General features: G+C 39.0%; 1 protein-coding gene across 1 annotated transcript in view; it reads right to left on the reverse strand.

The window, feature by feature from the left end:
- Positions 1-5,596: 5,596 nt before the first annotated feature.
- Positions 5,597-23,644, reverse strand: part of PTDSS2 (phosphatidylserine synthase 2) — a 109,596-nt gene continuing 91,548 nt past the window's right edge. The window contains 3 exon segments of the mRNA XM_029582080.1: positions 5,597-12,904; positions 12,906-13,005; positions 21,694-21,879. Coding sequence (XP_029437940.1) covers positions 12,860-12,904; positions 12,906-13,005; positions 21,694-21,879 — 331 coding nt within the window. The 3' untranslated portion in view covers positions 5,597-12,859.

Raw genomic sequence — 23,644 nt, forward strand, 5'->3', positions numbered from 1 at the left:
GTTATCCCAGAGTAATTAAAATATATCATATGCAGCAATGATGAACCCTCTATGGCAATATATATTTAGCTGGTCAGACAGACTTGCAAGTATCCTAAACACCCTATTCAGACTTCACAGAACCAGATACTGTTGCTGAGTATCAACGCTATGGATTTCTTCCAAAGGACAGATTAAGAAAATTCTCTGGCCTGAAGATGGCCTTCACTTTTTGTTTTGTACTTCATTTCCCTAATATGCAACAGAAATAAGTAATAGTAGTAGTAGCAGCAGCTATATTAAACTTCAAAGTGATTTCTGGTGTTTACAAGAGTCTTCCACCTTCAAAAGCATTGGTTTCACAGCAAAGACATACAAGTTATAATTTGCAAGGAACCCAATTTTGAAAGATTCTTTCCAATAAAAATTTGTCACATTTTTAGATACACCACAAGGGCTTATGAACAATAAATAAATATCCTAAGTACAGTACAGGGGTGTGGTACAATTACAGATTATTATTGCATTATCCTTTAAATCTTATTTTTAAAGGGAAATGAAGTTATAAGACTCAATTTTATGTGATTAGATCTTACACACTACTCATTGATACCAAAGTCTGAAATATTCTGTTATGGAGGTATATTTTTACTTTTTAAATCAATCACTTTTGTGTATTCTAGCCACTGAAAGCTAAAATATATCTTATACAATTGCTCAAATACTAAGTTCATCACTTTAATATGAAAAACATTTGTTTATTGTAAACTGTGTTTCTGTAGATTGCAGGTTAAATTAACCATTACTTGTGGGCGATGTGATATGGCAGCATTGAACGGACTTTCCTCTCCAAACCATAAAGTTTTGAGTCTACTGAGCATGTGCGAGAGTTCCTATGCAGGTGTTGCCTTGTGTGCCTCCTCAGTCAGTAACAGAGCTAAATTTAGCTCTACTCTCCAGGGAGGTGGGCAGGAATTCCATGGCTAATTCATCATGCCATCTATGCAAAACACCATTTATGGTAAACAAACATGCTTTTTCCAAAGATAAGCAGCATGAATTAACCATTGCAGGTGGAGAATCCCAAACTGAGGGTTGCAGCAGAATGTTTACTTAGTGAGCAACTGTGGAGAGTAGCCTACAGTGAGAACAGATTTCACAAAACTGTTTGTCCAAATCTACAGTCAGTCCTTGAAATGTTATCAAAGCAGTAATGGGATATGAATGTGTGGATGATTACCACGTCACTGCTTTGCAGATATCTTCGATGGGTACTTCTGAGATGAACAGAGGATGCCATGGCTCGAACTTGAGCTTTGATTGAATCTGTAAGTTGAATTCCTGCTAGGGTCATAGCAATGATTGATACACTCTATCCAGCTGGATAAAGTTCACTTGGTAACCATTGTAGCAAGTTGGTTAGGGTAATACGAGACAAAAAGCTGATTGGCTTGACAAGAAGGTGGAGTACATTGTTTATAATACACTAAAGCCCTTTTGAGTATGGAGGGCTTTCTCCTCATCATGTGCATATGGCATTGGGAAAAAGGTAGGAGGTACAACAGATTAATATGGAAAGCTGATATTATCTTCAGTAGAAACTTTGCCAATTCTTCTTGCCAAGGTTACTGCAACTAGGAAAATGACTTTCCAAATCAGGAACTTTACAAGAGCGGACTCCAGTGGTTCAAAAGGAGACTTCATTAATTGAGAGGACCACATTGAGATACCACAGAACAGGTGGTTTTTGTATCAGGGGTTTGGTGTGCTAGATACTTTTCATAAAATGTGAACTAAGCAGATACATGGAGATTGGGTTGTTATCCAATAAAGTGTGGTAAGTCATGACGGCACAGATGTATACCCACTGAGGTAGTGGTAAGACCTAAATTAGATAGATGAAGCAAATATTACAAAAGTTTCAGTGGCTCACATGAGAAAGGATCGGAATCATGGCATCAAATGAAAAATCGTTTCCATTTGAAGGTGTAGCTTTTCCTGGTTGAAGACTTTCTGGAGGAAATTAATATGTCTATCGATGATGGTAAGTGAAATATGCAATCACTGCTCGTTCAGCATCCATGCTGTTGGGTTGAGAGCTGAGAAATTGGGGTGATAAAGCACCCCCCTAGAAAGTTTGTGACATTTATGAGGGGCTCCATTAAGGTATTATCAAGAAACTTGCAAATAGGGACTTAAGAGCACACCAGAGGAATGCATCAAAGGACTTGTAAAGTAAGTTCTAATTTTAGCTCTCTCCTTTTCCCATTACCGAAATTGACACCTGATGTTTGGATGCCTCTATAGAATCCCTGCTAAAATTAGAATTTACTTTACAAGTCCTTTGATACGCTCTCTTAGGTCCCTTATTGCAGATTCCTTGAATATACCCTCAAACATGTTCCCACAAACTTTCTAGGAGAATTGGATATTTTACTGTGAACTTGGAGATGCCAACTGTCTTTTGGTTTTTCATCTCATTGTCATTGATTGGTTTGGGCTTCTGTCTCTGACGCAGCTGGAGTGGAGAAACAGCATCTGTGTCAGGGGACCGAAATCAGCTCCTTTTTGATACTACTAATAGAAGTGGAATTGCCTCACAATCTTGCCTAATTGATTGAATCTTGTTACCTTGTAGATCTTAATACACTTAGCACTACACATTTCCTATTTGGAAGTTTTCTACCGAGTGTTCCGCTCATCCTCTCCACCTTCATTTTTGCTTATTGCTAGAATAGTAAGGACAACAACATGGCAGGGCAGATTGTTCCAGTGCGAGATTGTAGTACCACATGTTGGTCAGTTATCTGAAAGATCGGTTTTTGGAGTTTCTTTCAAAAGCCTTTGTCCTCTAAGCATGCAAGGTTGGCAAGTTTTTTTGTGGATGTCCTCTGATGGAACTGGCTTGTAGCCACATCATGCGATATGTTCCAATAAATGCTGCAGAGTCTAAGAACTCATAGACCTAAAATGGCTGAGGGAAGGTATTCTGTTCAGAAGCAGGTTAAGTACAGTTTTAGCTTTTGAAGGCAATCATGAATGTATTGCACTGTATAGAACTGATGAATGTCAATGTATGCAGAAAGCATCACGCTCTGAAATGTCCTTTCACCAAAATTGTTCAGAAGTTTATGATTTTCCCAGGTGGCAAGTTGGAATAAATTTGTGGGTTTTTTTTTTTTTTTGCTTTTGTCATAGCTGATTCTACTACAACGGACTGATGTGGGAGATATACCACGACAAATCCTGGAGTGTTGGACTCAAAACTTGAGATCCAGCTTTTTAGAAGTGGGGAGGCAAGACATAGGCATGTCTCAGTTTAAAAAACAGTGCCTTAAGAATGTCATGAACTGGTAAGGTTCATGACAGATTTTTAAGAATTAAGAGACCAAGGAGTTTGGTTCATGGGTCTTTGTCCTTACAGACATGAGCTACTTATTTTACATTTCACTTTTCAGGCACTTTAAAGTGGATTACATTCAGGTATTGTAGGTATTTCCCTGGCCCCAGTGGGCTCACAATCTAAGTTTTGTACTTGAGACAATGAAGGGTAAAGTGACTTGCCCAAGATCACAAGAATGGATTTGAATGATGGTTTCCCTGGTTCACAGCCCACTGCTCTAACCACTAGGCTACTCCTCCACTTTGTGCTCCTGCCAACTTTGCAGTAAATTTGGAATAGATGAGGTTCTTCTGGGGGAGAAGAATGTTCCAGAAGATCTGGCGAAGGATCCAATGGCATTCCATGAGGCTCTTCATCCGAGTGTGGGAGTAGTGGTTGGCTCAGCTAGGATTCCAGTGATGAAGAAGGTGAAGACAATAAGCCCTCAGGTTTCAGAGGAGCAGCCTAGGTTATTGCTTTTGAATGGGTGTACTCCCCTACAATTTAATTTATCTCTGAAGATCCCTTTACATGAGGTTCTGATAATGATGCCCACAGATGATAAAGATGCCCACAGAACTCAGATTAGAACCATGCCCGTCTACCTTCCGCAAAAAACTTAAGACATGGCTCTTCATCCAGGCCTTCACTTAACCAACAGTTCCAGCAATTCCTCACTAATTCAGACACTGACTCCTAGCTAAACTCTATGACAAGTGTAGCCTATACACTTACGCCTCTTCTCATCATATTATTGTATTATCTAATTTGTTCAGTTATGCCTTCTATCGCTCCGGCTATTCTAGCCCTCCAGGTTAATACCCCTTGTTATATGTAACTTTCATTTCTTGTTATATGATTGACTTTGTTATTCCCCTCATGTTATTTGTAAACCGATCTGATATGAATTTCTTTCATGAAGGTCGGTATATAAAAATGTTAAATAAAAATAAAATAAATAATGAAAAACACACCTAAGGGTGAGTTTGAGATTCCAGACTGGGAATCAATGAAGTAAGAGTAGTAAAGAAATCTCATTAACCTTGCAACCTGATCATAAGGCTGCTGTGTCCTTTGGACTAGGGTTAGTGGAGGAACATCTTCAGAGACTAGGATTGGTTCCTGCATTGTAACAGGTGGTGGATTTGAGATCAGCAATACTAATGATCAGATAGGATCTGATTTTGTAATCAAAGACCTTCAGCTGCCAACCTTGTGGGGTGTTAGCTGTCTAACCAAAGGAGGAGGTAAGGGTACTCTTACTCCTCCTGCAGATCTTGTATTACTAGTATAATTTTAAATACATAGTCCTCTTGGGTCCCAAGAAGGTGATGTAGAAAATATTTAGCTCTTTGTAGGCTGCAGAGTTTAATATGGACCAGGAACATCATGGAGTGCAATATGAGCAAAATGCATCCTTGCCTGTGCTAGGTACACTGGGACAAGAGGTGGAGAAGACATGTTCTTATCAGAAGCAATGGTGCTTTGTGTGTGGTAGTAGTGTGGATGCTGATGAAACTTACATTGGAGCATTATGCATCTGGTGCATCTGAGCTTCATGCATCGAATGCATGGATGGACCGAGCCTTGGATGCATTGATGCTCCATGCTTCTAGTGCATCAATGGCTTTGAGTTCGTAGACTATTTTGGGTACATCAAATGCGTTGGATGTGTTGACTGCTTCAGATGCGTCAAGGTGCTTGGCTTTAAATGTGTCAATGCATCATTCTTCAACGCAACATTAGTGGATGCATTGATTTTTTGATGCAACACACCAGGTTGGGAAGAGATCTGTACTGGCCGCACCAAAGAGGGATTGCTCAATGTCTGCACCAATGCACCTTGATGCTTCTTTAATGCAAATAGGGATGACTTGAGGGAGTGAGGCCATTTATGTGTTGATGGTATTTGGGTAGTTAAACTCAATGCCGCTGCCACTGACCTCACAGATGGGGGACTTTTGGAATGGCTCTGACTCAAAAGGCTTTCCTAAGGAGTCAGACAATGCTGAATTGCAGGAGGAAGATCTATTGCCACTCCTTAGAGATTCATGCAGTCCTTCCATGCACACAGCCCTGTAGCACGGTGAGTGTGGGGATATGTATCTACAGGCTTCACAAATTTTCTGGTTGTGATCCAGTCCCAGACAGTGGTAGCATAACTTGTAGCTGTTGGTGAGGGACATGACTTTCCACACAAGCAGTTTTTGATTCCACTCTCCATTGACTTCTTGTGGCCTAATATCCGATAAGAGGAATGTTTCCTCAATTTTTTTTTTTTTAGTAGAAATTAAAAGTGCTTTGTGTGGCTGCAGAAACAGTGAAGGCAGGAAGAAAAGGCTTTTAAGAAAAAATTAAAGGTTCAGGTTTAAAAAAAAAAAAGGAAAAAACGAAGTACATGGCCATGTTTCAGCTCAGACAAAAAAAATGAAGAGGCTCACGAGACTATGCCTATGCGGGAACCTCCACACATGCTAAGTAGAGCTCAAAGCTCAACAGCTTAGAGAGACAAATCTGTTTGGTGCCTCTGGATGACGTCACCCACATATAATGGCTAATTCAGCCTGCTTATCAAAGAAAAAAATCTTTCCAAGTGACTATTCACCATTTTTCCCAACATTACCCATTATTCTTATTTATGCCACACAGTATTACAGTAGGCAGTAAGGTCAATTCAATCATTGTGCTGTGCAAAGCCCCTCAATATAAAGGATGTGGATGCCAATAAGACAAAATCCACCCCATGGTAATGATTAAGGCAATTTTTGAAGGATTTTTTTTTTTAAAGTAACTGAGATCCAGAACAACTAGATTTTTGAGAATCATATGGATAACAATTCAGGAAGAAAAAAAAATGGCCTTCCTATGCTTTGGAATAGCTATGCCATCCATCACAACAATCACTTTTTGGCACATTTTAAATCAGATATCCATATTTTTTTGAAAGATCTAGTGACAGAAAGCTATACAAGGACAGTGGAAGCTCCTAAAAATTGCATTACTCATGGCCGCAATGAGAACATTAAATTGATTTGTGACGGATAGACAACACCTCCAAAAAAGTACTACCTGCCTTGCACGACACAGCTAGACAAAAAAAGTTTCTAAAGGATGAGAAAAATGTTGAAATATCTAAGAAAGAATCCTTGATAACTTTCATCCGCCAAACACAAACTACAGTAGTATTACTTATTCATTATGAAATAACCTGCTGCAAGAAGAAAGATAAGCATTAGTATATTGAAAAACTACTATGAACTGTGTTTTTATTTATTTATTTTAAGGTTATAATATACAAGAAAATTCATTAAGGAAATGACTGTATAATACAAAATATCAACAAAAAGGAAATACATATAAAAATATATATCCAATAATACATTTATTGAAGAACCCTAAATGGGGGAGTCAAGAGAAAATCTTTGAGGCAAGAAATAAGGAAACTGTTAGCATAAACCCCTGAATTTACTAAATGCGAGACATAAGCATAGCTCAGCTCTTTAATCACCATGCCTAAGAAGGACTAGCACCCAAAGCTGAAACATTTTTTTACATTAAAAAAAATTTCAACTGGGGCAATTCAAAACATATTGCACTTCATCATGTCACTAAACATTTACAAGGAAATAGGACAAAATTCTGCTCCGAAAGCTTGTGCCTCAGCACACATTGCCAAAAAAATGTTAACGTCTGTCTTGTGTTACTTTTCATAGTCCTGGTTATACCCATATTTGCTTACCCAAAAATAGTCTTACATTGGAAAAACAAACAAAATATAAAAGTTTCCAAAAGTTGCTCTAGTTGACCACATATCCATTGATTCCTCCAATATTGGTGTAACATCCAAGCTATCCTCTAAAGGCGTTGAGATCCTCCGCTTGGCCGATGGCAAAAATTACATTTTAAAGGGAAGCATACTTTGTTGGAGTTTTGAGATTTCAGAAAAACTGGTTCTTCCATAACCACCTTGAGGAAATTAACATCTTAAGTGGAGATGCCTAGAATTTTTTTCCAATGACTGCTTGATCTTGTGAAAACACCACCTGCACTGAAACAGACTACCATTTACCATTCTGTTTCAGACTCTCTTGCGAAGTTTCTCAATAGCTTGCTCCTGATCAGAGGATTCAGTCAATCTGAGAAGCAACTCTAGCAATATTTTTAGAACTTCTGGAAATAGTTCCCCTCAAGCTTCATAAGCACTGTCCAAATAGCATCCAGTGTTATAACAGTGGTCTTACCAGTATAGAGCTCTCCATGTCCTTGGAAGAAGTCACTACACAGATTCTGAACTGTGCCTCTCTACAAAAGGCACTCCCTCCCATTGCCAGACAAGTTGTTGAGACTCCATGTATCCAGGAGTCTGCAGCATGGACTTACTCAATTTTGTGTGCTGAAACCTCTGCAATGCTTGCACTCACCACTGTAGGAGCCTTCCCAACTAACAGGACCAGCTGCTACAAATCGGAAGAACTGGTACTACTTTAACTTTGTGTCTGACGTGCCTAGAGGCAGTGGAGCTGCTCACATGCCTGAGCCAAGTGAAACCTCGAGTTCTAAGTGGGCCCTTTCCTTGCAGGACTCAGCAGTGGAGATTAACCCAGGTGTCTTCAAACCAGAGGCAGGACTGAGAAGCTGTTATTTGTACAGGTTTCCCCATAAAAGGTATAGGAGATTCTGGAGGGGGGCAGGAGGGTGATGACTTTCAACGCTCCCCTTATGCTTGAAGGGCATCAGGAAATCAATTGAAGTAAATCAGGAAACAAATTAAAGCTGATTAATGTATCCACTCAGACTGCTGCCATTTTGGCTCCTCCTGAAATGTTTTCTCTAAAGATGTTCCCTAGAGAACGATGCTAGGCAGATATTTAAAGTTAGCTATGTACAGGTTCTGGAGACTGTACCTTCAAAATGATATAAACCAAATAAATAGAGTCAGTCCAGAGAGTAGTTACTAAAATGGTTAACAGTCTTCATCATAAAATATATGGCGACAAAGAAAGATCTAAACATGGAGGAAAGGGCTGATATGAAAGCGACATTTAAATACCTCCAAGGAATAAATGCAGAGGGGCTTCTTTCAAATGCACAGGAAGCTCTAAAATGAGGTGTCATGAAATGAAGATAAAAGGGGCAGACTTAGGAAAAATCCAAGGAAATATTTCTTTATCAAAAGCATGGTGGATGCAAGGAACAACTCCCTGTGGAGACTATGGGAGCCTAAGATCATAAGAATTCAAGAAAACATGGGACAAGCAGAGGGAATCGCTGAGGGATAGAAGGGAATATATAGCTGAGCAGGAGATGTGAATAGGCAGACTGGATGGGCCATATGGTCTGTCACCATCATGTTCTATGTTTAAGAACCAAACCCCAGCAGGGTTGGTCTCATTCTTTCTCCACCTTATCATACCTGGGGTAAAAAGTGGGAGTTTTTGTTATCCCTTTAACCTTTTTCTTGGTGCCTAGTAAATATAAACTGAAAAAAGTTTTTTCCTTAAGCAGTCCAGCAGAGGATTTTCAACGCTGATACTGTCTATCAACTCTGCAAATGTATTTTTGCAGTGAAGGAAAAACATTGCTGTATTTCTAAAATGTATTCAATTAAAAAAAATCCTTCTGTTCACATTCTTTCATACATAACTGTAGAATCATTTATGAAAACAAAAACCCTTCACAACACAAACTTTCTAATGTAGACATTAAATATATAAAATAACCTGTTAAAAAAAAAAAAATGTAAAAAAAAAAAAAGACACCAATCATCATGTAATGGTACCTGAATGCACTGTTAACTCCTAAATTCTCTTATGTACATGCTCCCCAGTGACCACTTGTTCACCTGTTAATCCTTCTTGGACTTTGCAAATCACCAAATGCTCTATAGGGCTTGCATATACACTGAGCTAAATAGATAGAATAGGACTCCTACAAAGTTCTTTATTCTGAAGCTTTACGTTAGATTCACACAATCAGATTCCTCAATTGGAGGCAGGACGTGTACAACCAATCTCAGCAGAGTCATTGTGTACATTGGAAAGAGAGTAGGGCCATTCTTCAGTATACTATGAGTAATTTTTCCCTATGATTTTTTTCTACAATTAAATCATATGAAATACCTTCATATATGCAAGTCCAATATTTTATGGTAGGATACATGCCATTGTCATAACACAGTAACATGGCAGATGATGGCAGACTGACTATCTGACCCACTCAACCTACCCAATTGAATTCCTTTCTTCTCTACAACTTTGGAAAGAGATGCATATAAATTCCCGTATTTAACACATTAGCTTCCCCTCTCCCTATGTTTAATGTATTTATTTTTACTGAGATCAGGACCAATGGGCCCATCCAATCTTCCTGGCTATTTCTGTCATATTCTGCTAAGATATATCTCAACTATACCTTCATATGATGTAAAAATGTCACTTCACATTTAGCTTTCCACAGCTGCTCAGACTGCTAATTTCTCAGACCTTATGCAAAATGAGGCTACAGTGACAGTGCTAACAGCATAAGTTAATTTACATTAACTATGATTACTAATACATGGCCAATTATTTTAACACAAAAGAAGTCAGAGACAAAGCTAAGGGTAGAAAATAAATGATACTTATGCTACAGAGAATATCATGAGATGACATGAGTTTTTCAATAATCACTTTGCCCAGATTATTCCAGAATTTTCATAAAACCTTCATTAAAAACCATCAAGGCAGGTTAAAGTTTTACAATAAACAAAAACTAATATTCTTCTCAACCTCAAGCAAAACATTTGACCAAAAATGTTATGCCATCTAGCCTGGAAGAAAAACAGAAACTGAAAACAGAAGGAAAATTAAGTTTATGCTACGAATTAAGCATTAAAATAAAATCATTCCTTAATTGTATTTCCTTTCTGGAATGTAAAAGAAAAGCAGGTTAAGAATCAGCAGCCATCAACAAATGTTAATTTATATATTACAGCCTAAACAAGGAGGGCACTGAGGAAGCCCTTTCATCCATACTTCATTTGAAACAATGGTGACAGCAAGAAACGGAAGGGCATTAAACATTATAAGTTCAATCTTCAAAGCCATGTGTGTGTGTAAAAAGCATTTTATCCGTATATCAAGTCCTCTGACAATTGCCCTCTCTCAATGCAGCTAAAAGTATAAACATGTGTAACATTCATGCTTTTAGTCCCATTAAGAAGCAGCATTCCCAGGAGCGTGTTTTGGTTGGGGGAGCAAAGTAATGTGTGTTTTATAATCTCCATGCATTATTTTCCATTCATACAGTAGCTGCACAAAAAGCAGGTGCAATTTTCAATGTAAATGAACACGCATATTTTAGTTTTGAACCTGGAACAAAGTCACTCTGAAAATAGTCCCCCACATGTCCAACCAGAATGTCCTTTCCATTATCAGCTGCCAAAAGCATAAAGCTTTTAAAATATTCCACATACCAAAATAAGGCAATTTTCTTCAATCAGAGGGGGCTGGAGGTGGGGGGGCATAAGGAAAGGTGTTTCTAGAGGGAGCAAGCATTTCCCAGCTAGATTTTTCTAGCCAATCTGAACTTTGGATTCCTTAGTACACCAGGCTGAATCTCATCTCTCTCTATATAAAAACTGTGGATCCCAATTCACACTTCTCCTGAAACAGAAAATAGCAAAAAAAAGCTGATTCCTAAAATTTGTTTTCGTGGCAAACTACTCAAGAGATGTCACTCCATGAAGGAAAAAAAAAAAAAAGTTTCATCTTAAAATTCAAAATGGCTTATTATGAAGCCAAATAAAAAGGCCCATCTGACTGAACAAGATAGTTGAGACCCAAATGTGCTCGGTTGATCAAGAAGCTTACTCACAGATTTTGCTGGAAACATCCATTATATGCCAGCAGCCGCAGAAATGCAAAGAAACAGAAATGGTTTCTGACAAAAAGCACATCTGGCTGCCTCAAGAATTATAAATATTTGGACAATAAATATTAGATGAAAGATGAAACTATATTAAAAAGCCTTTAATAAGCAGCTGCTATCTCAGCACTGGCAGATTCCTACAGTTATAAAGGCAAAAGGTTTAAGTCTTTCTAAATCCCATACAACTGAGATCCTACAAAGAGAATGCGGCATTTTCATGTTGGTTTCCTATTCCTGTATATTGTGCTTCAGGATAATTTGTGGTTTGTCACCTGAGACTGGACGCTATGTCCGACATGAATTAGTTTGTACAGACCAAATGACTACAACCTTGGTCTAGCCTTGGCAAAACAACTGTTTGCAAAACATTTCAGATCTTGCATGATGTGGAAGAGACCAAAATACAAACTACCATAGATCAGAGCAGAAGAAACGCTGCATTGAAAACAGACATAATCAGCTCTTATATTCAAAGAATTAGAAGAAATTCTTTTCTGGAGTAGGGCCTGATTTACAATTTGGGTGCCCACAAGCTGCAAGGCAGGCCCCCCTCCCCCAAATTATTCAGAGTGTGCATCGTGGAGGGTTGACTCCCATCCCTCTCACTCTGAAGTCATCAGCAGCAAAGGGAGAGGGGGTTTACAAAGGGGAGCGAGTAGGGGACCCCACGTTGCCCCTGCCCATTTCCTTCCCTTTCTGGCCCTCCCTCTTACCTCCAAGCCACCTGCTAGAGCAGTGGCACTCTGAACTGGCAGCAGAAACAATTTAAAGGGAAATTCAATGTGGGGCCCCCAGCTGCTCCAGGCTCTGTGTCACCCAGCTCCATCCTTCCAATTGTGCTTCCTGTTACTATACAGAAACCAGCACAAGGGGTGGACGATTGCAGGACCTGGAGCACCCAACAGGCAGCTTGAAGTCCCACACTGAATTTCCTTTAAGTTGTTGTGGTTGCTGCAGCTGACTATTGCATTGCCAGCTTGGAAGTATTGGATACAGTTGCCTATGCCTAAACCTGGGCCTGGTCTCAGGTTATTTAGATTTTCAACAGCAACTATACCCTCATGCTTACTCTACAGAAGGCTGAACTATATGCATGTGTGTGAAATTAGAATGAAAAATTTCCTGAATATACAAGAAATGAACACTTTTTTTACTCCTGTCTGTGCCACTAAAATGTAGACATCTGAACACAGCCCTTTAGGGACCAATAACTGTCCTTGGTATCTGACCAATTCAGTGCTACCGAATATAAAGGAATGCTACAACAATCCATTTAAAGAGAATATTATATATAAGAAATATTCTGTTAAACTCTGTAACAAACAAAAGATATGTTCAGACTGCAGTAAGTGTTTTTCTTTTGATGCTTTGTCTAATAGTATTTTGATCTTATTGAATTCGTAGAGCTGCTCCAAATCCCATCACAGGTATTATAGCAAGGTTAGGTTGTATTTTCTGAATTCTGGGACAGGGAATAAAGGCGTTCACCTCTAGAAAAAAAATATACAACCTAAGTAGATGAAAGATGAAGCCAGTTCAAACAACATGACCAAAAATTTTGATAACTTGGCTCAGTCTGCTGATTGGATTTCAAAGATTCTTTTGCCTCAGATTGTTCTTGCTTTGTCTATCCCTCTGCTTCTGAATAACTATCACCATTGCTCAGTTGTTTTTCATGCTCCTGGCTATTTTCCTGCTTTTGTCTTCTTATCTCCTTGTAGCGTAAAGTGATATCTCTAAAAATGACAAAACAAACAGTAAATAAGAAAAAAAAAACAAGTGCATTTCACAGAAAATGAATTTGTAAGGCCAGCTTGAAAGTCTGCAGTTCAAATGTTGCCTGAAGATGAGTACCATCTCAGGCTGGGAGTGACAGAAAAAGACAAGCTCTTTCAAGTAAAAAAAAGCCAAGTAGTGCTCTTATGGCGACATCTAGTGCTCAACCACATAGCTCTGTAAAGGACAGAAAACATATTATAGCCATAGATCACTACAATATTTATCTAGCCTGTTTGTTATCCTGCAAAAGAATGATGGAATAAACATTTTTTCTATTTTTAATATTTAATCAAAGCCATATGAAATTTGAAAAGAATGCTTGCACACTCAGGCTAACATATGCAATTATGTTTCTGCATTTTCTCTCTGCCCTAATTAAATACAACAGCAAAATATCAAAATGAAGGATGCTCTGTGGCGACGAAAATCGGGTCTTCCTCAGTTTCCTCCCCCCTATCCCCTTAACCCATCTCCAAACTTACAATTTTGTTTCACTACTTACTGCTCCCCTGGAGCAGAAGTAGTTTGCACGTGCCAGCCAACTGCCGGTGCATGCTTTCCCGGGATAGCAGCTAACGGATGCTGTCCCGCCCGGCCTCTGTCCTAACCCGCCCAGATCATGCCCCCAGCCCACCCCCTTTTCTGGGCCCGGCCAATATACGTGTGTCGTCACTTACGCACATAGCCCGGCCCTTTTGAAACTGTGCATGGCACACACAGGGCCTAGCCACGCATGTAAGGGATGATATTTGCGCACATGACTGATTTAAAATTCGTCCGTCAGTGTCTGTCCCATGCCCATCAAATAAAGGCCAGCTCCATCCTGTAATCTATATTTCAGAAACCAGGCTGCTATAGATCCCTACACAAATTACATGCCAGCAAAATAGCTGACCTAAATACCTCATCTTGCTGAGTGGGTGGATGGGAAAATCTGATTAATATTGTTTTATTATCCTGGCTTCTGCCCATCAAAATATACTCCAATATTTACCCGGAAAAGTAAGACCCCCCCCCCCCCCCCCCCCCCCCCCCCAACTGATTTTCTCCTGTTTTTGTTCTTGTCATAATAAATCCCAATTATTTTTCCTAAGAATTAAAAACAATAAAAATAAAAAATGAAGGCCCCTAAAGATAAGCTTATTTCCCACTGACAATGTATAGCATTGGATACTGGAACAGACTATACATTTTTGTTCTGATCGATACATTTCTCTATGGAATTAGTTCTATGCCTCTAAAATTGATATCAAATTGAAAAGAAATGGGTGGGTACACAGATTATATACAGCTCTCCTAGTAACACTATGAACTTAATGGAGCATGCATAAATAAAAAACATTACCACTAATGGATGAGCAATTTCACTTTTTAGCATCCCAAAGCATTAAATATTTAATACCATTTAAAAATTAAAAATTAGAGACGAACTCTTGAGGGTTTCTTATAGGATCATTAAATATGCAGCACTAGCCAATATTTGTATGTACTCCAAGCACAAGGCCATACTGCAGATGATCAGAGCTTCAAAGCAGGTAACCCTGTTGGAACAAAGGATGACCACAGGCAAGGGAATGAAAGCAGGGCAAAGATGGTTCAAAGGATCCTGCAGAGACTTTTTCAATACATGTTAGCACAAATACCAAGCTAGTTCTTTTTCAACAATTACTGTTCTGGTTTGCAAGTACAATTTTTGTTAATGTGAAAGCAGTTTCAGCTTCCATAACTGCAGCTCTACCTGGTCTACTGTTATGCTAATTTCTGCCAAAATTATGTTGAGATCCACTTACAGGTATCTCTTTAAACCAATGAAGCTCAGGGAGAGGGAGCAGGAGCAGTCTTTAAAGCAAGCTGGGGAAAGCAGATTGCTGACAAGAGAGCTTCTTGGCAATTTTGCTTATTTGAGTGCTACTGTGACAGAAAAATAGACTTTAAGGCCATTTTTGCAAAAGGTAAAGCACCTCTGCTCACATGGTTAGTATCATGTGACAGTCACTGACCTCCAATTGAGACTTCATAGAAAATAGTCATCCTAATGTAGTCTGGTACTTTTTAATCCTGCAGAACGCACTGGAATGAATACTAGATAACCAGAACTGATCAAGGATTTCACAGTGAAAACTTGAATACACTGCAAACTCAAGATTGATATAACCTCCTCAGTCCCCTACCATCATCATCCAAGAGAACAACAAAAGCACTCCATGAAAGTTGGATTTTAGGAGGCAATGAAAAGAGAAGCAATATATAAGCAGCAGAGTGAAGAAATTCCACAAAAGACACGTCTGCTATGCACATGTAAAATAAACATAGAAACATGAAGGCAGAAAAAGACCATACAGCCTATCTAGTCTCCCCATCTACACCAACTATTAAGCTTTACAATCTCTACCACTCACTCAGAAATCCCCTGTGTTTGTCCTATGCTTTCTTGAATTCAGATAGACCTAGTTTCCATCACCTCCACATGGAGGCTGTTCCATGCATCCACCATACTCTCTGTAAAGAAATATTTCCTTAGACTACTCCTGAGTCTACTCCCTTTCACCCTCATCCCATGAATCCTCATTCTAGAGCCTCCTTTCCTTTGAAAAATGCCAATCTCCCGTGCAAGGAAATCTAAGAGGTATTTAAATGTCTACTGTATTTCCCCAATCCAACCTTTCTTCAAGAGTACATGCTTAGATCCTTAGGTCTGTCCCCATATGCTTTAGAATGAAGACCACCGACTACTTTAGTTGCACCCTCTGGTCCGATTCTGACTGGTTTATAACCTTTTGAAAATGTGATTGCCAGAATTGTACAATGTTCCAAATTAGGTCTCACTAGAGACTTATTCAGGGGCAAAATCACCTCCTGCTGACAATTCCTCTCCTAGGCAGTCAAGCATCTTTCTGGCTTTTGCCATCACTTTATTCACCAATTTGGCTAACTTAAGATCATCAGATAGAATTACCTCCAGATCCCACTCTTCTTTCGTGCTTAAAATGTCATCACCTTTCATCCCCTATACTGCTCCCTACTATTTTTGCAGGCCAAATGCACGACTCTGAATTTTTAAGCATTAAATCTTAGTTGCCAGTGTTTCTCAACTTTTTTGATGCCATGAATGGTTGGCTCACCTCCTAAACTAATGTGGACAGATGGCTTGCAGAGTTCAGGGAGACTCAAGAAGAGTGGGGGACAATGAGTTCCCTCTTATGGCATGAACAGCATGAGAGGCTCTTCCATGGCTAAAGTATAGTGGTGAGGGGTACACACACACACACTGCCCCCCTCCCCCACATACACTTCCCAGTCTCAACCCAGCTATCCCCTGTTTTAAATTACAATAAATATGACAAAGGAGCTTGTGCTTCTTTCACCCAGATTAGAGAGGGAAAAAAAATCAGTCTGCTCCTTCTAGAGGATAGTGTAACCAGGGGCTAAAAATGCATTAGGTAGTGGGGGTAGATGCTGCCCTTTTCAGAGGTCTACTTCTCACATCCTTTGAGCTACATAGCCGGCAACCAGTTAATTTTTAATCTCAGAGTCAGAGTAGGGGCAGTCGGGAGCTCAGCTGTTCAGTGGCCGTGAAGGACTAGAGAATACTGGTAGTGTGCCTGCACTTGGAAGCAGCAGTTTGCAGCTCTGAGGGGTCTGGAGTGAAGGCACTATAAGACATTTTGACGCAGTATGGTTTAGAATAGTCTGTGGATCAGTGTGCTATAAAACTTTATAAATAAATAAAATAAATAATAAACAATGTCCAAATTTGTGACTACAGGCAACTGGATGGTTGGGCACCAGTACCGGCTGACTTGGAGTTGAGGTTATAGTATACACGGGGGGGGGGAAAGCAGGGCGAGGGCAGAACTTGGAGGAGTAGGAAGTGGAGATATAATATTTAGGAGGGTTCAAACAATAGCAGTTCAGACAATGCTGCCTGAATGTGCTTTGATTATGGATTTGGCTGTAGAAGCAATCCTGTGCTTTATTCCTAATGTCTGCTTATTAGTACTCCAGACCATAAAACTCGGGGCCTTAATTAACTAATCTTACCCTTTGAAAGGAATACAACATACATAAATATATTAAGCCCCTCTGGTTCCTCCCTGCTTCAGTGATGCTGAAGACACCTTTCCCTGTAAGGTTTTGAATGTTTCATGCAGAATTCCTCATGGAAAAGCATCAGGAGCTCATACCACCAAGTCTCCCATCTGTGCCAGCCCTGCGAGCATGTTTAAAATTTGTGGGCCAGCAATTCCTACAGAGCAGCAATTTTATCTTCTATACATACTTTCATATCTCATTATCGCCTAAACGATGAGTCCTTAAGGGATAGCGGTTTTGGCCAAGCACTTGGAAAAGTCTCTTTGTATAATGGCTTCAATCCACCATCTCTCAACTCTACTGGATTGCTTACCAAAACTCGAAATCTATACTATGAGTAGTATGTGCATTACAGCAAGACCCTTTACTGTCTTTTTCTTATGTGAGTAATGCAGCCCTCAATCTGGAGTCCTCGCTTGTGCTTACCTGTAATGAGGATTTTCCACAGACAGTGAGATACATTCAGCTACATGATTCCTTTCATCTACCCTGTCAAGTAGAAGCTGAGCTTAATAATTTACTGAGAGGTGCATGCAGGGCAAGGCTATGCAGAGACTCCTGCACATACTCAAACCTTTTCCAATGTTTTCTGGGCTCTGAGAAGGCTACTCCTTCTTGGTGCCATTGGATGATATCACCCAATCATGTAGCTGATTTATCCTGCTGTCCCCAGAGAACTGCCTTTACAGGTTAACAACTTTGCTTTTCATGATCATCAGCACTTCAGTAGAATTCAGCCAGCTTGCTTAAAAATTAGCACCCATCATTTTTTTCGTCATAGGAGAGTAATCACTAGCTTTTAAAGAGCCTGGTGCCTCCTGTATGTTGAGTGATGGGGACTGGGCTTATGTCAGCCCCTGATACCTCCTACACACTGTTGCTTGGGGACATGCTGATGTCTGTGCCTGGGGACTCCTGCATGCTGAATGGCAGGGGCATAGCTGGGACATGCAGATATCAGTGCCCAGTCACTGGCAGCATTGATAAGCAGAGACCAAGAGTTGCAGGTCCAAATGGGTCTAAATTTTGCAGCAATTTAAGTGCGGTATGTCGCAAGCTCAGTGATGATATAACTTCCTGTACATCGATTACTGATACAAATATTTTCATTTAAGTCATTTTACCTAAGATTTTTTGAAGACAGGTATAATTTATTCAAACTATATATTTTAAAAAAAAACCCCAAAACTGAAAAATTACCACCCCCTGCCAAACATACATGAGAATTTTCTGGTGTGCACTATTGTTCCTTATGAACTCTATCTTATATCTACTACATTTAAAGAAAATTCTTGGAATTAAAGTGTTTAAGGTGTTGGGGGTTTGTTTGTTTTTTTTGTTTACCCACTTGCTAGATTTTCATCATTTTGTAATACCCACTAAATTATCTTTCCATTCAACTCAAAACAAGTTAATGTTTGTACACTAAGTATTTTGGCTGTACAAAATGTTATTGCTGTCTTACAGTAATTCAGTCAGTATTTCTCTATTGGTTAAATATTCTATGAAGGTTTTTATTATTTTTAAGTAGCTGGCCTCTGCACACACATTGAGGAAGAAAGATGGGGAATGAAAGTCAAAGGTCTTGGCATTCCACATCTCAATTTACAAGAACAACAAAATTCAGTAAATAATCGCAGCCCACTTCTACTAAAATATAGACTATTATTGACTGGTTTTCATAACATTCCATCTCATCCCCAAAAGTCTGAAAATTGTGTTAAAAATGTTGGTAGTGAGATGAAAAACAAGCATGTCATCTTAAAAATGACAACAGCATGCTTTCTACTGTACCTATCCTTACATTCTATTTTTAGTTGTGATCTATTTTGATTCTTAAATATAAAAGAACCTGTAATCTAGTTCATGTGTGTAAAGGATACCTTTTCCTTAAAAATCTGATTTCTGTTTCTGGCAAGTTCTCTACATGTTATTGCAATCTCATATGACATGCAAAAGCATTTCATCCCATTACTGGTCTTATTACGCATGCTAGTGGCTCTATATATACAATATGATAGAGGTCTATAAAATCTTGAATAGAACAGAATGTGTAAATGTAAATTGGTTATTTACTCTTTGAAAAAATACAAAGACTAGTGGATACTATAAAGTTAGTAAGTAGCAAATTCAAAACAATATTGGAGAAAATTATTTTTCACTCAATACACAAGTTCTGGAATTCATTGCTGGAGGATGTGGTTAAAGCAATTAGCATAGCTAGGTTTAAAAACAGTTTGGACAAGCTCCTGGAGAAGTCCATTAACTGTATTAACCAAGTAGACATAGGTGAATTTTCAAAAGGTTACACATGTAAAATTAGCACTTATACGCATAAAATAGCATGTCCTAGCATCTATGGCATTTTATTTTATAAATGCATACATGCATGTGTGCAAGCAAACTTGCTCAAGGGAAAAGAAAAAAAAAAAAGGCAGCCCAGGGGCGTTCCATGTAAAAGTTATTATTTTAGATCCTGTGAAACCGATGCACATTAAGTCTGTTACTTGAGTATATTTACACCTACAAATTATCTGGCGTAAGTAAGAATAAACCTTTATTCCCAAATATAGACTGAGTAAGGGATGTGGGTAAACTGAGGGGAGTTCAGGCTGAAGAACCAGGAGGGTCTGGATGATCTGAAAATAGACTGGGTAAACTGGTAGACTAATTGGTAAAACTGATAATTGCCTTGCCGTGTATATGTTACAAAATCTCCCGACTTACACATGTAAAAAACCAGATTTTTGGGTTTTTTTTTTTGGGGGGGGGGGGGGGGGGATGCATGCAACTTGCACAGGTAAATGTCCACACATTTTTAAAGTTACAGCAGCTGTGCGTGCTTATCTGGATAAAAATAAGATTTACTCAGGTAAATCTTGAAGTCGGCACTTATCTGGATGAGTTCCAATTTCTCTAGTAGTGGCACTTATCTATAGTTGGATAAGTAACGTTTGAAAACTTAAGTCAGAGCCAGCTGGTAGTGTTTATAGACATATACAGCTAAGTAAAATAGCTGGATAAGTAGTGTTTGAAGACTTATCCGGCAACCTGCCACCACTTATCCAGATAAGTTTTAAAAGTGCTACTTAGCCAGATAAGTCTTAAATCACTACTTATACAGCTATCTTACTTATCAGGATAAGTCTTAAAAAGTGCTACTTAGTCAGTGGAGTAGCATTTTAAGACCTATCTGGCCAGGTGTGCCACATAGCCGGATAAGTCAAAACTACTCTGGTTATGTTGAAAATACATTCTGCTTATCTTTTAGATACACAGCAAGTTGTGTCAATTAATGCATATTTCATATTGCACACACATGTATTGTCTGTCATGTGCACAAATAAGCGTAAGCACGCGCTCCTATATATGTGTATATGGGCATGTATGCACATATTTTAAAGTTATCCTCTTAGGGAATAGTCATTACTTATTGAGCGATAGCAGCACGGGATCTTTTATTGTTTGGGCTCTTGCCAGGTACGTGTAACCTAGATTGGTCACTGTTGGAAACAGAATACTGGGCTTGATGAACCCTCAGTCTGACCCAGTATGGCAATGCTTAAGCTCTTACAATCATACTGTAATAATATTTAGAGTTAAATATTTAAACAAATAAAACAGGAAGGAACCTTAACAGTTCTTTCCTGAGGAAGGAACTAACGGTATTAAAAGCTTGCCATCTGAAACAGTAGTTAGGCTTATGCATAGGGCAATTTTCAAACCGTCTGCAGTCTTTGCATCTATTTTCAAAGGAAAAACCCACTTGTACTTTTATTTTGAAAATGATCACAGGGAACAGTACCCACAGATTTGCACCTGCTTTTCCTGCATAGTTTTGCAAATCCAAAACTATGCATGCAGTTTTCTCCCCTTATTTAACTCTGTCCAGGAACACCCCTACTACAATGTGGGTAGAAGTGCCTGCTTTAAGAATGAGGCATGTAATTTTACACACATATAGGGTGGGCAATTTTTAAACAACTGACTTAAGTGGGTCAATTGCTTTTTACTTGTGGAAATCCCTATGAAAATTGCCCTCAAAAGGAATACATTTTTGCCTATGTATTTTATTTTATTAATTCCAGCCAAAAAGAAAAATCTCATCCTATACATCACAGCAGAAAATCTCAGGTCCTGGAGACTAGAGAAAATTAATTGTGCTGATGAGCATGCAGTCACTGGTACAATTAAAAAAAACAACCCAAAAAACCAGCAGCATGCATCTTATACACAGAAAGATGGCAGGAGAAAAAAGAGACTAAGCACTTTGTATGGGAGCATTGTGGCTTATTGAATTTACAGTAGGGAATAGATTCTAGAGCAATAAAATGTTGAGCAGATTAAAAGAAAAACTACTCAAGCTGCAGAGCTGTGTAATGGGCAGATAAGCATAGTTGTGGGATAGGTTGGACAAATACTCTCAGAATCAGTTTGACCACTGACAGATCAGTTATTTGTTTCACCACACTCTGTGTAAGGAAGTGAACAAAAGCAGTAGAACCTATATGATGCAAGTTATATCATTTGTTATCTAGATGAACATATCTTACCGAATGAAAAAGCGCCAGATGGTCCATGTGAGCACAAGTATGATGCCAAGGATCCAGCACTGAGTGACATAGAAGGGGAGCGGCAGAGTTATGGTATGTGGATCATATTTCACAACAATTAGGAACTCTGTCACCGTGATGGCAGCAACCATCCAGGCCTGCTGTCCCAGCTTCTTATGGAATTTCCTATGACATTACAATAAAGCTCTAATTTAAATACAATACAAATGCACATCAGCTTGACATTAAGCATCTGTCAAGGAATACAAATGTCAGATACTCAGACTCCCTATTCAGTTCTGTAACATTTAGAATAAGAATTTTCTTACCAATTTCCTAATTCCTATAACAGTCAGTACTAATGGATACTATTTCACAATAAGTGTAATAGACTAGCAACCACAAAGTTTTACATCATTTTCTATCCCTTGGTGTGGTACTCCTTCCCAGTCTGATCACTTACCCAGCGATCCTAAGGTTAGGAACTTAATTGTTTTCCCTGGAACTGAATCTTTCAAAACACCATCAACTGCTGAAAAAGCTAATTTGTGTGGAATAGTCCTGAATGCTGCAGTAGTTAATAGAACAGAAATTGATAACAAAATACCTATTCTATTGCACTCCAGCAGTCAGACTCAATAGGATTTAGCATTGTAGTCTGGAGAACTTGCCTCCAAATGCTGAATCTGCTGATGCCTACTTGCCTGCTTTGTAATAAGCAGGTCCCTATGGAGCAGATTTATAGATTTCCTCTTCAGAGGTAAATGCCTTCTATGCAAAAGAAATACTCTAAGAAAACTTGTAAGACTCCTGTGTGCTTATACATATATACACACACATATACATATATATATATACACACACACACACCCACAACACAGATGTGTGTATGTGTGTTTACAGGGTCTGATTCTATGGAATTCTATTCCATTGAAAGTTAAAATGGAGAGCGCTTTGTATTGAAATTTAGAAAAATAATTAAGGCTTTTCTCTTTAACCAAGCTTACAATCTGGATTAGGAAAGCAAATTTTATGAGCGTTTAAAGAATTCTTTAATGACTGAACAACTGGGTATTATAATTGATTGATTTTACTGTTGTACTACTGTTTATTAAAAAGGCAAGTTTATTTGTAATTTATTATATTTCACAGAATGGAGACACCTTTGAAGCTGTGGCCATGTAACATCCAAATAAACAGCTTCTTTCTTGAGCAACCTCTGATGAAGAGTTTCCTTTCGCAGGGGCAGTATAAAAGAGGCATGGGTGGGGAGGAGCTGAGCTGTGTGCGATGTAGTTCTCTAGCCAGATGGACAAAATATGCCTGGCAACAACTATGCCTAGTCCGTTAGGATCACAGGACACAAACATTTGACAAGCCCAGCTACAAGGCTCATTTTTCTTCAGGTAATAGGAAAAGGTCCACTTGCAGTCCAGCAAATGGAGGGCCTTCACTCCTTTGTGCGCATGTGGTCTTGGAAAGAACGTGGGTAAAACAATAGCTTGAATCAAGTGAAATGCAGAAACCAGTTTAGGTACAAACTTAGGGTGGGTACGATGCATCACCCTAATGTGAAAAAAAAATGAATGCCAAAGCAATAGATGTCGATATTCAGCCATGGAGCTTTGAATATCCCTGGCTATCTTAAAATTAGCTGGATAGGTATATCCGGCCATCTTCAGGACTGCCTTTCAGGACCAGAGTTAGCTGCTTGGAGAAGAGACGATTAAGAGGGACTATGACTAAGGTCTAAAAAAATCATGCGTGGAGTAGAATAAGGAATGGCTATTTACCATTTCAAACACTATAACTAGGAGACACTCCTTTAAGCTATCAGGTAGCAGATTTAAAACAAACTGGACTAAGTATTTTTTCAGTCAACGCACAAAGCTGTGGAATTCATTGCTGGAAGCTGTGGTCAAGGCATCTAGCATAGCTTGGTGTGGATAGA

This window comes from Rhinatrema bivittatum, chromosome 17 (genome assembly GCF_901001135.1).
Source record: "Rhinatrema bivittatum chromosome 17, aRhiBiv1.1, whole genome shotgun sequence".
NCBI lineage: Eukaryota > Metazoa > Chordata > Amphibia > Gymnophiona > Rhinatrematidae > Rhinatrema > Rhinatrema bivittatum.